The sequence below is a fragment of the Camelus ferus genome, chromosome 16 (genome assembly GCF_009834535.1).
Source record: "Camelus ferus isolate YT-003-E chromosome 16, BCGSAC_Cfer_1.0, whole genome shotgun sequence".
Taxonomy (NCBI): Eukaryota; Metazoa; Chordata; class Mammalia; order Artiodactyla; family Camelidae; genus Camelus; species Camelus ferus.
In genome coordinates, this window is record NC_045711.1 from 21,219,524 (window position 1) to 21,233,545 (window position 14,022).

General features: G+C 58.7%; 1 protein-coding gene and 1 long non-coding RNA gene across 11 annotated transcripts in view; one reads left to right on the top strand and one right to left on the bottom strand.

Moving 5' to 3' along the window:
- The window catches only part of RPTOR (regulatory associated protein of MTOR complex 1), a 241,590-nt gene that overhangs the window by 45,703 nt on the left and 181,865 nt on the right, over positions 1-14,022 (bottom strand). For all 10 annotated transcript variants that reach the window (XM_032456628.1, XM_032456625.1, XM_032456621.1 and 7 more), the window contains 5 exons: positions 13,404-13,514; positions 4,144-4,218; positions 1,361-1,426; positions 824-1,015; positions 350-490 (listed from right to left, as the gene is read on the bottom strand). In XM_032456628.1, the coding sequence (XP_032312519.1) occupies positions 350-490; positions 824-1,015; positions 1,361-1,426; positions 4,144-4,218; positions 13,404-13,514 (585 nt within the window). The remainder of the gene's footprint in view (positions 1-349; positions 491-823; positions 1,016-1,360; positions 1,427-4,143; positions 4,219-13,403; positions 13,515-14,022) is intronic.
- On the top strand, positions 102-13,442 carry LOC116656702. The gene is made up of 3 exons (XR_004311594.1): positions 102-112; positions 4,580-4,582; positions 13,360-13,442. It is a non-coding gene; the product is annotated as an uncharacterized LOC116656702 (long non-coding RNA).

Genomic DNA, 14,022 nt, shown 5'->3' on the forward strand with positions numbered 1-14,022 from the left:
AGTTTCAACTGCGTAAGACGGTTCCGTTCAGCCGCCGGCAAGCACAGGGGCAGGGCGGGAGCCCACTGCGCGAACCCCTCCGTCTGTCCGTGGGTGGCTACTGCTCTTCTGAGTCTCCGTGTGTGTACGTGCTGCTCCCAGGCAGGAAGAGCTACCATGCAAGCTGCCGGGAGATGCAGCCTGCTAAACGCCTGTAAGGGAAGCAGGCACCCGAGTATCTGCTGAGGAGACGCGCTCCGGAGAGAACTGAACACCTGAGGCCGGCTCCCCGCGGGAGCGGCCAGGGCTCTGAGCGGTGCTGTGCGCAGGTGGTGGTGCTCAGGGCTCCCAGCGGGCGGGGGCCACGCACCTTGCGGACCACGGGGCTGCCGTCATTGATCAGCTGGGCCAGCATCATGGCCACGTTGTGGTCGATGGTGGTGGAGTGGTCCGTCCTCTCCGCAGAGTTGCCCACGAACGTGCCGAGCGCGAAGACCGCTGCACAGCGCACCTGCAGGCGGACAGGGCGGCGGTCACGCCCCGGCTGGCTGTTTGGGCCTGAGCTCTGGCCAGGCCCCGTGGGCCGACCTGTCACGGCCCCCTCGGCCAAGCTCTGCCCACGAGGACGAGCAGGAGCTGGGGAGGAGCAGGAGGCATGTCGCCGACCCACCTGAGTGCCAGGTGGCGGGCTGTGCAGGCAGGAACTCTGGGGTCAGAGCCCTGACCAGGTGCGGGGTGACCAGGGAGGGAGAGGGTCAGGGAGAGGGGACGAGGGTGGGCAGGGCGGGCCTCTGCGGGGGCTGCGGTCTCCGTGCCGCCCCTTCCCGGGGTGGGGGGGACTCACCTCGGGGATGGGGTCGGAGAGGAGGCTGCACAGCTTCTCGTGCGCGCTGTCCCGCACCCCGCACCAACGCGCCGAGTCGAAGTTCTGCCAGATGCGCCCCAGGCAGATGCCCACCCACTGGCGCAGCAGCGGGTGGGGGTCGTTGAGCTGCTCCAGGCAGATGGCGATCAGGTTGCCCTGGAGACAGGCCTCCTGCGGGAAGGGCCACGCGCGTGTCACCCCGACCCGCCTGGGGCGGGGGAGGGGGGTGGGGGAGGGGGCCGGGCTGGACCCACCCCCCTCGTCACTCGCGGAGACGTGCTCAACCCTCCTCATTTGAAACCCCACCCACTTCACGTCACCCTGCAGACGGCGGCTAAATCGATGGTCCGGCCCCCACCCACCCCCACGGCGCCCCCGGGGCAGACGTGCTCCCGTACCTGCCCACCCCACCCCCACCCCCACCCCCGAGGTCACTGCTTCATTAGACGTCCAGAACCGCAGTTCCTCTGGCCCCCAAAGACAGGGGCTCAGGGCGGGGCCACACAGGACACCCACCTGCCCGGTGTTGTAGCTGTTGACGATCACAGCCAGGATGAAGGCTGTCATGGTCCTGTGCTCAGCCTGGAAAAGAGACGTCACTGCGAGTCGGCACTGCCCTTCTCCACGGCGGGGACTCCTCGTTCCCACACCTCCAGAGCCGTGATGCTGAGCCCTACGTGCAGCTGAGGTAGGGGACCCAGCTTTACTATCTTCCGATTTGAGTCCACAAAGGGGAACAGCCCTTTCAAAAGGGCCTGGCAGCCCCGGGCGGGCCTCTCGGAGGACAGGTGGGTCCCTGACGCACTGAAGGCCTCTCTGAGGCTGCCCCCTCGGAGGCCGTCCTGGTGATCCCGGGCCCTGGCCACCCCGCCCCGCCCAACCTGTGGAAGCGAGCCGCCCAGTGCAGCACGCTGGTGGCAAGGTGACCGAGCACTGCCCTAAGTCGGCCTCACCTCTCCCGCTCCCGGTCCTCAGGGGGACGGACCACTCTCGTCCCTCCTCTCCTCAGCGCTCCCTGACTTGGACACCAGCCTGCGTCTACCTGTTAGTGGTGCCTCGCGTTTCTAACATGCAGGCTGGACCCCTGAAGTGGGTCACCCTCCGCGTCTTGCGGGGACTCCGAGGCTCCTCCTCGCCGTCAGCCCCTCACACGAGGGGTGCCGGCTTACCCTCGCAGCCGTGCTCACTGAGATAACAGTGTCTGCTGGTGCCTGGCTCCCCTCCCTGGGCCCCACTCCCTCCTGAAATGTGGTGTTCTTGGCCGCCTCAGTGGGGTCGGCACAAGGGTCCGGGGTGACGGTTCCTCCGGGCTGTGAGACCTCTCGGCGGTCTTCGTTCGTTACTCTGACGACTGCAGAAACCCTCCTCTTTATCCTGGTTACTTTCGAGGTTTTTCCTCTTGCCTTTGACGTCTCTGCTTCATGACGATGAGTCTTTGTATGGATTTGTTCTTATTTAACCTTCTCAAGACTCACTGTCCTTCCTCAACCTGAAAACTCATTTCTTCTTTTGATCTGGAGAAGCCCCCGCCACCACCCGCCCGGCCGTGCGTCTCTGCTGCTGTCTCCAGCTCTCCCTGCGGCTGGGGGGTCGGCGTCGGAGCCGGCGAGCCCCACACGCCGGCCTTCAGGCCCCTTCCCATCTCCCGCCTCGTGCTTCCCCCAGGGCTTCCTTTACTGGCCGCGACACTCTGCTGTTTAACTCGCCCACGGAGCTTCCAGTTACGGTGCCTGTCTTCCATCATGGGTTCTTTTTGTTTTCCCCCAAATCTGCCTTTTTATTAAAAGACTCTAGTTGGTCATTTTTGAGGACGACTGAAGAGGACGGAGAGCGTGGTGACACCAGGCACGGATGTACTCTGAAGAAGCAACACAATGGTTGATTGTTGGACGTAAGTGAAGCCACCTGCGGGTTAAACCTTTCTAAACACACTTATCCGTGTCGCTCTCCAAGCCTCGTCAGGGAGCCCCGGTTCCAGCTCCCGGGGGCAGGCCCTCCACCATGCCAGCTCCGCTTCATCCCCTCGTGCTGGCCCCTGGAACCCGCACGCCTGGCGCGGGCCTCTGTGCCCCGCCGTGCAGGTGCCCTGCAGACAGGGCGGCCTTTGCCCTTCCAGGCAGGCCCCGAGGCTGCACATTCATCTCCGTGGGGGGTGTCTCCGCTTCTCGCGAGGCCTCTCCGGGCTTTGTTCCCAGATGTGCACAGCAGACGGACCAGCTCTTTTCGTCCACGTCTGGTGACAGGCACCTCGCCCCCAGGCCCGTGCGCCCGTGTGGAGCCCGGGGTCCCTGTGACGCCGCCCGTCCCACCGCGCCCCTCCTCTGGCTTGGTTTTGGCACGTGGGGATTTCCTTTCCTTTGTTTCAAATCTGTGTCCTCAGAACCCCCAGGTGTGTGTAGCTGCAGCGGGGCTGATCCATCGGCATCGCTCACCGTCCGACTCTCCCTGGAGAGCGGGCAGGTGGCCGCTTCCCACGCTCGTGCAAAGCATTGCATCACCTGCCTGTGGCGACGCCAAGCACCACACTCAAGTTAAAGCACACAGGTTGTATTTATCTTTTCTATGACCGTCCTGTGTTTAATGTTCTCTGGATTTAAAAAAATCTGTTTTTTATTATCATCATCATTTAGTTTAGAAAACCAGCTAGAGAGAGGGCGAGATCACACACAGAAGTTCCTTTACACAACCTAAGCCGCCTGAGCCCGTGAGAGCGAGCTGTTACGCTGACAAAACTAAGTTATACTAAGTCGTTACTTAGGGTGAGGACTCTGCCCTCTACAGTGTGCTAGGAGCTAGAAGGAGGGAACATAGAAGTGAATTAAAAACTGTTTACAGGAAGTCACTCTATACGTTATTTGTGGATTATGAATTTATAAATAACACAATAAAGCATACTGAAAACGTGGACGTCCTTCCTTCCTTCCCCTCCCGTCCTGACTCAAGGCGCACGGCCTCCCGTCCTGGCCAGGACCACCCCGGTCTCTCGGGTGTACGAGTGCCCCGGTCTAACTCAGCGGCCAGCATGCGCCGGAGCGGGGATGCCACTCCACTGCAAAGGCATGCCAGGAAACGGACTCAGGGGAACCACCAGCCCAGCCCATGTGTCAGGGTTCACTGCGACTCTCATGCAGAGAAGCAGCAACTGAGACAACGTGTCAGGAAGCAAAGGGCGCCGCCTGCGGGGGCGTCGGCGGGCCAGCACCCCGGGGCCCTCTGCTTGGAGGGCTCCTGCAGCGCCCCCGCGAGACGGGCCGCGGGAGCTCGAGCGCGGGGCCTGGAGAGCGGGGCGTGGTCCTTACCGGCATGTAGGGGTCCGCCAGGACCGAGAGGAAGTACTTGTGGCCGTTGTCCTTCACCAGGTCGGCCTGGCACGACTGTGGGGAGACAGGAGAGACAGTGAGCGCCCTCCTCTTCTGGGGATGCGTGAACAAACGAACATGCAACGAATACTTCACGCCTTAACATTTTCTCAAGTCCAGTTTCCATTTGAAAAAACAGCGAGAGTGCGTTTTCCCTGGCGTGGGAAGCGGCTGGCACCTCACACGCCCTCAGAAGCACGGCAGCTCCTGATGGGCGGAGGTCCCTGGCCTCCAGGCTAGTTCCCTGGAGGCCCCCTCCCCGTGCTAGCCCGGGGCCCACGCGCCCCTCCTCACGCCCGGCACCTGAAACCACCCTGCTTCTGCAGCCCCCAGCCCAGCCCGCAGCTGTCTCGTGCCTTTGCTGGGACTTATGTAGTCTGTGTGGGTATAATATTTACAAATCACTTGGGTCACACGGTTACATTTTAACAGGTGCTTCCTAGGGGCCCCACTCCTGCCCCAGGGGAACAACTCCAAGTGGAAAGTGCATTTAGTGCTGGCAGGTCTGTGTGGATGCGCTCACCTGCCCAGCAGGGTTCAGGACCACGGGCTGGGGCCTGGAGGAGACCGCCAAGTGGCTGTGGCCCACGGGGAGGAGGGGGGTCCAGGGGGAGGAGGCGCCCAGCTAGGGGCACCAGATGAAACACGTGACCTGCGGAAGCGCAACGCGGCCCCGCAGCGCAGTGTACAAGCCACAGACGCTCTCGCTCTGGGAAAGGCTGACCCACGGAACACGGCCACGCCGTTCACTGGGCTCCGGGGGAATAGCCAGAAAACCTGCCCCCGACATTGAGGGTAACGCGTCCCTAGGGAGATGCTGAATTCCGGCAGCTCCCGGCGTGCTCCGCTCCACGGGGTGAAGGCTGCTCAGAAGAGGGGTCAGCATCTTAAGGCCTGAGTCTCAGACGGCACTGCCACACGGCCCCGGCTCTCGGGGCGCCCGCTGGCTGGGGCAGGGCCTGTGCGAAGCCCTCTCAGGGGCCCGTGGGTGTGCACACGGAATGTGCTGTTCACTGCAGCCCAGAGCCCTGCCCCCCACCTCCCCTGCCGCTCCACTCCCCGGGCTGCTCTGATAACGAGCTGTTGTCAGTCACATCAACAAACTAATAAGGTAGCTACTGGACTCGGCTGTTTCACTGGGAACTGAGCGAGGCAGAGGGGCGGTTGGGAGCAGGGCACCGGGGCTCGGGTTAGCAAGCTGGTCCCTGGGGCCAGGGAAGCCAATTAAGCGTAAGCTTTCAGGTCACTCCCAGAAGGGACCCCTCGCTCTGAATGAGGTTTTGACAAGTGAGCTCAGAGGCGTCAGCGTGAGGCCGCCTCTGCAGAGACTCGTCCAGAAGTGCCGGGAGAGGGCACGGGGGCGGCCTGCAGCCTAGAGCCCGCGCCCGAGGACACGGTCACCTTTATTCTTACACCAGAGGCTTGTCAAGCCAAATCGAGGCCCACACATTCACAGTGAGGCTCCTGAAGCACAGAGCGATGAAGTGTCACCAAGTCCCATCCTCCAAGTTGACGCTGAGGCACACGTCAGAGCACCTGAAGCTGCAGCTTCAATGCACCTTCGGCATCAGAGACGGTGACAATGTTTACACTAAAAGGTCTGTTTGGACGAGGCTGTCAGGCAGGTAGGAACCACCAAACACGCTCTCTGGTCACGCCCACCCTCACGGCCAGCCCTCAGCGGGTGTCCTTATGAACCGGTTTAGAATCTGCTCAGATTCTCACATCAGCCACCTCAGCCCTGTCTGTGTCCACACCCGTGGGCTGGCAGGCGGGCTGGGGACCTGCAGGGCACCGCTCTGGCTCTCAGAGGACGCTGGGACACAGGCCACCGGGCCCCGCTCACCTTCCTGTCCTCCCGCCTGGGGCCGAGTGCCTCCTCATAAGGAAGAGAAAGCAATCCTTTTAACAGCAAAGGCCCAGCAACGCTGGCATAGGCGGGGGGAGAGGCTCTGCCAACCTGACCGCCTCCAGGGAGCTGCTTCCAAAGGCTCGATCTGTGTCTGTCTGTCTGTCTGTTCTCACAGGGTCAGGCTGTAGATGTGACTGCTTAAGGCCGGAGGCGAGGACGAGCCTGGATGCGAAACGGTTTTTCCTAAGCAGGTGACCTCCCCCGCCCCACCAGCTCTGATGCTTCCGTCTCGGGGTTTTCAGGGAATTACATTTTTAAGACGGGGAAAGGGAGGCGATGAGGAAAGACAAGCAAAGAGAAGGGCACCCAAGCACCTTTCACCAAGGCAGCAGCTGGAGGTGCGGTTTGCAAACAGACGAACGGACGGACAGACGGACCGAGGGGGCAGAGAGCAGGATGAGGCCGACCCAGAGCCGTCTGTCACTGCCTGTATTATTTCTACTTTCGGCAAATTCTTAAGGTTTTCTTCGTGGCCTAACATATATGGTCAGACTTCACGAATAGACATTTAAAAGAAGGAAAAATGTTTACAACTGGGTCAGAATTCAATACACATTCCTTCATTCTACCTCACTGTAAGCCTGCTTTTAATGAACTAGCAACGCTTCAGTGCACAGACATGTTACACCACCGAGCACTCAGTCACCCTGAGAGGGAGGAAGTTACTGTAACTCCTCTTAAAAAAAAATCGAAGTGTAACAGACCCACGTCATATCGATAGCATTGTAAATGTTTTCAGCAGTTCATACAGATTGGCTAATAGCGGATTACGTAAGGCTGGTTTTTGTGTGTTCACCTTCCTAGTTTCACCTATCAGTTTGTAGATCCAACCAGCTTTTCTACACGGAGAGTCGTGCTGTTTGGAAATAGTTACACTTCCGTCCAGCCTGCGTGGTTTTGCTGCCTCGCTGCACGACCCAGGCCTTGCAGCACACCTCTGCGGACTCCTCTGCGGACTCCCCTATGCAGACTCGCCTCTGCAGACGGCCAGGCCGGCGCCCGGCTCCGCGCCTGGCCCTGGGGCTCAGACGGGCACCACGTGGTGTGACGTGGGCTCCAGCATCTTCGAAGGACGCTGTCTGTCACGTGGAGGGAGTTCCCTCGTTGGTCCCTCGTTGGTTCCTCACTGGTTTGCTGAGAAGTCCTTTTTTCTTCCCAGTCAGGAATGGATTTTAGATTTGGTCAAATGCTTTCTTTCTCTCCACTGATGAGATGATAATACGGCTTTTTGTTTGTTACCGCGATGTTACTTTTTTTTTCTGTCTTTAAACAAGTTAACATTCCTAAAGTAAGTCCCCCTGGGTCATGACGCATTGCCCTTTCACACCGTGCGGAATTTGATTTGTGAAGTTTGGCTGAACATTTTTGCGTCCACGGTCACCAAGGACACAGGGCAGCAGCTTTCTTTTCCTGCCTGGTTGCAGGTTCAGGACGCAGTGAGGCTCGCGGGATGGTGCAGCAAGTGCTTACCGCCACCCACGTACTTCTTCATCGACGATTGGGCAGAATTCACCAGGGAAGCCACCTGGACATGGAGTTCTCTTTGCAGGAAAGTTCTTAACCACAAACGTGAGTTTTGAAGCAGGTCCAGTGCTGTTCGGGTTATCTTCCCTCTAAGGGAGCAGCCGTGCCATCCGAGGAACTTATTTCACCAAAGTCGCCACAACTTCGGGCATCGAGTTGCTCACAGACTCCCTCACCGTCCCTCCGGATGTCCAGAACCTTCGGTGACGCCGCCTCGCTCACTCCTGACTTGGGTCTTGTGTCTTCCTTGTCTGTTTCCTCATCAGTCTGCGCAGTTACTGGTCTGCTCAAGGCAGCAGCTTTCTTTCGATTGAGTGAATCTATTCTGCTCTCCACTGTGATCTTTGTTATTTCCTTTCTCCTGCCTCCTCTGGATTTGACTTGCCTTTCTTTTCCTAATATCTTAAGGTGGAAGCGGAGGGCAATGATTTGAAACCTTTCTTCTTTTCTAATACACGCATTTAGGACAGAAACCTCCCTCGCGGCACCACTGATCTGTGTCCCACAGTGTGTTTGCACTTTCATTCAAGGTATGTTTTACTTCCCTTGAGACCTCCTTGTTGAAAAAAATTATTTTAAAGTTCTTATTTCATTATTTTATATACTAATGTAAATGTTTATATGATTATAAATATTCATAATTATGTACAAATTATACCAAGCATATAAGTTATATTAAAGCATACATATTTCCCAGCTTCACGGAGGTGTAATTAACAAAAACTTGTATACATGTAAGGTGTAAAACATTTGATTTAAGTATGTATTGTGGAAAGATGAGCACAATCAAGGGGGCTAACACAGCCGTCATTTCACACAGGTACCACTTTTTTCTCGGTGTGACAAGGGCTCCTAAAACCTGCCGTTACGTACACAGTGCAGCACCGGTAACCGAACACCAGGCTGTGTGCAGGCCGCCAGAACTCGCTCACCTCGTAAGGGGAGTCGGTCCCCTCTGACCAGCCTCTGCCCCCCCCCCCCCAGCCCCCGACAAGCGCCGTTCTGCTGTTTCTGTGATGACTTTTGCGGCTCCACAAACGACTGAGACTGCAGCTTTCGTCTTTGTCTCGTCTGGCTTACTTCACTTAGTACAATGTCCTCCGGCTTCAGCCATGGTGTCTCCGATGGCAGGATCTCCTTCTTTCTTATGGCTGGATGATATTCCACTGTGTGTGTGTGTGTGTGTGTGTGTGTGTGTGTGTGTGTGTGTGTGTGTGTGTGTGTGTGTGAGAGAGAGAGAGGTTTCCCTGTCCACTCATCCGCTGATGGACGCAGAGCTGGCTTCCACACACATCTTGGCTGTTGAGAACAACGCTGCAGCGGACTTGGGAGCGAGGTACCTCCTTGAGACACGGACTCCGTTTCCTTTGGATTTGCACCCATTAGTGAGGTTGCTGGACTGTGTGGTGGTTCTGTTTTTAAATTTCTGAGGAGCTGCCATGGTGTTTCCACAGTGGCTGCACCGACTTACATCCCCAACAGCGCACGAGGGCCGCCTTTCCCCACGCCCTCGCGGGGACCCATGAGCGCGTCTGTTTGATGATGTCTCACCGCGGCTTTGACTGCGTTTCCGATGGCGAGTGACGCTGAGCACCTTCTCGTGCGCCCTTGGTCGTCATTGGGAGAACGCCTGCTCAGGTCCTCTGACCGTTTTTAATTCAGTTTTGTTTTGTTTTGTTTTGTTTTTTGCTATTGAGTTGTCCGAGTTCCTTGCAGTGTACTGTGGTATTAATCCCGTGTCAGCAGATGGGCTGCACACATTTTCCCACACTCGGACCTCCCGCTCTGAAGGCTGTTTTTTCATTTTGTTGATTGTTTCCTTCGTCGTGAAGATTTCAGTTTGATGTAGTCCCACTTACTTATTTTATACGTAAATTTTTATAACTATAAATAAACGTGAGTTTATGTAAATATTTATGTTGCTTATACAATTTCACATTTATATTTTATTACATATTTCAATTTACATATTTACATTACTTAAATTTTTATAATTCAAAAATTTTTAAATTGAAGTACAGTCAGTTCGTAAGGTGTCATTCTCTGGTGTACGGCATCATGTTTCAGTCACATACATACTTGCTTTCACCTTCTTTTTCATTGTAGGTCACCACAAGATACTGAATACAGTTCCCTGTGCTACAAGGTAGGTCCTTGTTTATCTGTTTTATGCACAGTAGTTAGTATCTGCAAATCTCAAATCTCAATTTGCCCCTTCCCACCCCCTGCCCCCCAGTAACCGTAAGATTGAAAAGCATCTTAACCGTTTAAAGAGTGCAGTTTAATTTCCACGTGTTTGGAGATTTTCCTGTAACCTACTTTGGTTCTGTGTTTGCTTCCACTGTGGTTGTGGAATTCACCGTGTGCGATCCCACGGCTCTCAGACGCGCTGCGGTTTGCTCTGTGGTGCAGGACGAGGTCTGTCGTGGTGTGTCCCTGGGGCGTGGAGAGGGTGCACGGTGCACAGCCGTGTGGAGCTGCTGCAAAAGCCAGACACGGCCCAGCTGGACACGTGCTCCAGGGAATGTTCCCGGGTTGGCTCCGACGGGTCCTCCCACGTACTGAGAAGGGAGGAGTGATGGCTCCTCCCCCTCCCCTGCAGCTCCCCCAGTTTCCAGCTTCTGTGTGTTCAAATGCTGGTACGAGGTGAGCGAACACCCCGACCACATCCTCACGACGAGGGGACTCCTTTGGCCTCAGGAGACGACACGTTACCCGGTGACACCCTCGGCGCTGACGACTGCTGGCTGTGTTAACAGGGGCACTCAGCCTTCATTTACCCAGTGGTCACACGATGTAGCTTCACGTCTAATCTATTTGTGTCTTTTATGCAAAGTGCGTTTCTCTGAGGCTCATTTAGTTTGTTTTTCTTTCTTTTTAAACCCAGCCTGACAATCTCCGCCGTCTAACTGGGCACCTAGACCATTCACACTGTGATTACTGAAGTCATGCTGCACTCTTGCATTTTCAAAAGTTATTTGCCCCGGGTACGGATTTGCAGGACACTGAGGACGCAGCCCGCTGTCCTGGGGCCATTACTGCGCCTGACAGGCGCCCGCTGTCGCCCTGACTTGGCTTCTCTGCGCCTGCGCTTGCTGGCTGCTTTCAAGCCCCTGGATCCATGTCGTCTTTGAGCGCCTTGACGAGCAGGCGCCCTGGTACCGCCTTCTCCACTCCTCGTCCTCGGGCTTGTGGGCTTCCCAGGTCTGCAGGTTTACACTTTTCATCAAACTTGAGACTCTCTTAGCCATTATTCCTTCAAGTGTTTACTCTGCCAGCCCCCTCTGGGGCTCCAAACACACACGCAGGTCACTGGCAGCCGCCCCAAGACTTGGAGGCGCTCCCTTCGTTGCACAGAGGGGCCTCTGCTCACCGTGCTTCTTTTTGGAGTTTTTAATTCCTGTGTCTTCAAGTTCACTGATTTTCCTTCTGCAAAGCTCAGCTGGTTGCTCATCCCACCCAGCACACGTTCCCGGCCAGGCCTGCAGTCTTCATCTCCACAGCTCTGAGCTGGGTCCCTCCAGCACCCTTCACGTCTCAGTGGAGCTTTTCACGTGGAACAGACTCCTCATGACTGTTCTAACGTCCCCGTCTGGTCATTCTACCGTCTGTGACAGTCCAGGAGAGGTTCTGGGGGGCTGGCTTCTTTCTCCTCGTGATGGACCATGCTTCCCTCCCTCTTCACGTGCCCGGTCACTGCCGCTGGTGGCAGTGAGAGCACAGTAACGCGGAGCGCGGGGGACGTGGGGGGAGACCCTCCGGGACCCGACTCCGCGGAGAAGACGGGGGCCCTGAGACGTCAGGAAAGGGCTCGCCGAAGGTGCTGTCCCGAGGCACCTTCTCACCACATCAGAGCCCCCAAGGCACACGTCGCCCCTCAGATGGCACACGGTCCCTCTGAGCCTGCCGCCCTTTCCTGAATGCCCTCCTTCCCCAAGGCTGAAGTCCCTCCTGTCCCCTGCATCCCAGGAGCCCCTCACGTGATGGCCTCGGCTGGGACTGCAGCCTTAGCGGCCCCGCCCTCTCAGCCCTGGGAAGCCCCCCGGGGGGTGGGCAGCTCCCTGGCAGGGGACGTGGAGCGCTGGGGGGCTGGAGCGCCTCGCCGTGCCCCCGACCCTCAGGGCGGCCACATCGAGGACTCACTCCGGGAGCTCGGAGCTCCACTTGAGGACACGGGGCCAGAACAACTCCCGAGAAACACCCTGAATTTAATCTCATGGAAACTCGGCCAGGGTGATGGTGAGAAGGAAGGAGGACGTAAACAACATTCAGTCTCAGCCGGAAACATGAGAGCTGCCTCTCAGCGAGGTGACTGCCTTCAGACAAACAGGTGCTACGGGCTGGGTAAGCAGCCAGCTCGCAGGATGGTCCCGGCGCCCGCGGGGGTTTACAGAGCGCTGACGGCAAGGGCACTTCCTCAGCTCCTCCAGTGTCATTAAACGTGGGACCCCCCAGCACAGAGCAGATGGTGAACGAGAGCAGGTGCGACGGAGACGCGCTGCAGGACCGAGGGCTCGGGTCCCCTCAGGGGCCCGCAGCAGAGGGGGTCACGTGGGCCAGGGCCTCTGGCGGTTTCGAGGCAGCCGTGTGCAGGACTGGTGTGTGAGCATAGTGGGGTCTGTCACCTCCTGGCCAGCAGTGCTGGCGTGGGAGTCCGAGGGTGTGAGCTGCACAGAGTCCCGGGCAGCGGGCGGTGACAGTGGTGCAGGGGCCTGGATGGAGGAGGGGCTGACACACTGAGCCGAGGCCCCCACCCCCTCCTCCTGTGGAGCCGGGACCGGCCTCCACTCTGCACGGTGAGGCCCCTGCCTCCTGCCCCCTGCTCTGCGGCTCTGCTGGACCCCCCTCCCGTGGGTGGAAAGGGCACCACGCAGATCACAGCGCTTCCATGACAGATTTGCCCCGGGATCCTGGGCAGCTCCTTAAATGACCATTTTCTTATCCGCAAATAATGTGCGAGGTCACACTGACAGCCTGGAGCTGATGTGAGAATCAAGACTCTTCACAGGAAAGCCCTTGGCCCTGGGCGACACCCACACTCATGAGAGCACCCAGTGGGCGGCTCGGGGTCCCACCTGAATGAAGCTCGGTTCTCGTCTCCAACTAGAGACCGTCCAGGTCACTGTTCCGTCACAGACAGCAGACCCACCCACGGGCGCTGCCCTTCCCCCGCGGACCCTCGGCAGGCCCCCGGCCCCCTCTCTGTGTCGCACCAGGGCTCTGCGGCCGGATTGCCGGTGCGTGGCCGCTCTCGGGGCTTGTGTCCCCGCTCCCTACGTGCGCCCTTGACCCAGAGCCTCCTTCTTCGTGTCCTGTAACCCAGCGCCCCAGCCTCCCCTCGACAACCCCCGTCCACCCTCCCTTCTCCCTGAGCCTTCGTGTCCACAGGCCCCTCGAGGACTCGCTGTCTCATCACCGGGTGGACGGGCCTGTCTTCATCGCCCGGACCACGCGCGAGGCTTCATCACTGGGGTCTCTCCCACCGTGGCCGCCTGCCCCTCTGTCAGCTACACAGCCAGCCCCCCACACAGGCTCAAGCTCACACCCACCCGGCCCCCCACCTCTGGCCCTCCCGCCCCCAGGCCACCTCCACAAGGAAGCGGGTGGTCGTTGTGGACTGGAGGGTGGCCGTGGGCAGGAGCGCACCAGAGACAACAGGTGAGCGGAGGGCTGGGGGGACAGACCAGGGCTGGGCCCCTTCCCGGGAGGGAGGGAGGGAGGGAGGTGGTGGCAGGCGGAGGCCGGGGAGGACAGTGGTACTCACGCTGTCCACGGCGAGGATCTTGGCCCAGATGAAGACGAGGAGGGGCCGCAGCTCCCGGGCTGAGCTCTGGAGCAGCTTCAGCACGTAGGGGAAGATGCCCACAGACAAGGCCTGCAGGAGGGGGAGTGTGAGCCTCGGCAGGGGCAGGGCACGGTGTCCTGGTTCCCCGGGGACGGTGCCCGCCTCACCCTGGCCCTTCCTGGGGGCCTGCCTGCTCCGCACCCCGCAGCTGGTCTAGGGTGGTTTTCCCCACGGGGACCTGAGGCTCCTGGGACCCATCGTCCTTGCCCTCGGGGGCCCTGTCTGCTCTCAGCACCAAACCCCAGGCCCCTGAAGGGTGATCGCCACATGGGGACCCTGTCTGGGCCTCCACCTCTTGCCTGCCAGTCGCCCTGGAGGCAGATGGTCAGAGGGGCTGGGAGTAAGAGGGGAGGGGGTGTCTCTGAGCAGGACACCGGACGAAGCTCATTGCATCAGTCACCTCGGCTCTGCTCTGTCCATATCCGAAACTTCTCGGAATTCTAATGACATCCCAAGGCACCCCCTTTCAGGACAGCTAGGGGGGCGCCCCGCCCAGTGGCCCACGGCAGGCCCGGGCCCCTCCTCGTTCACGAGGGGC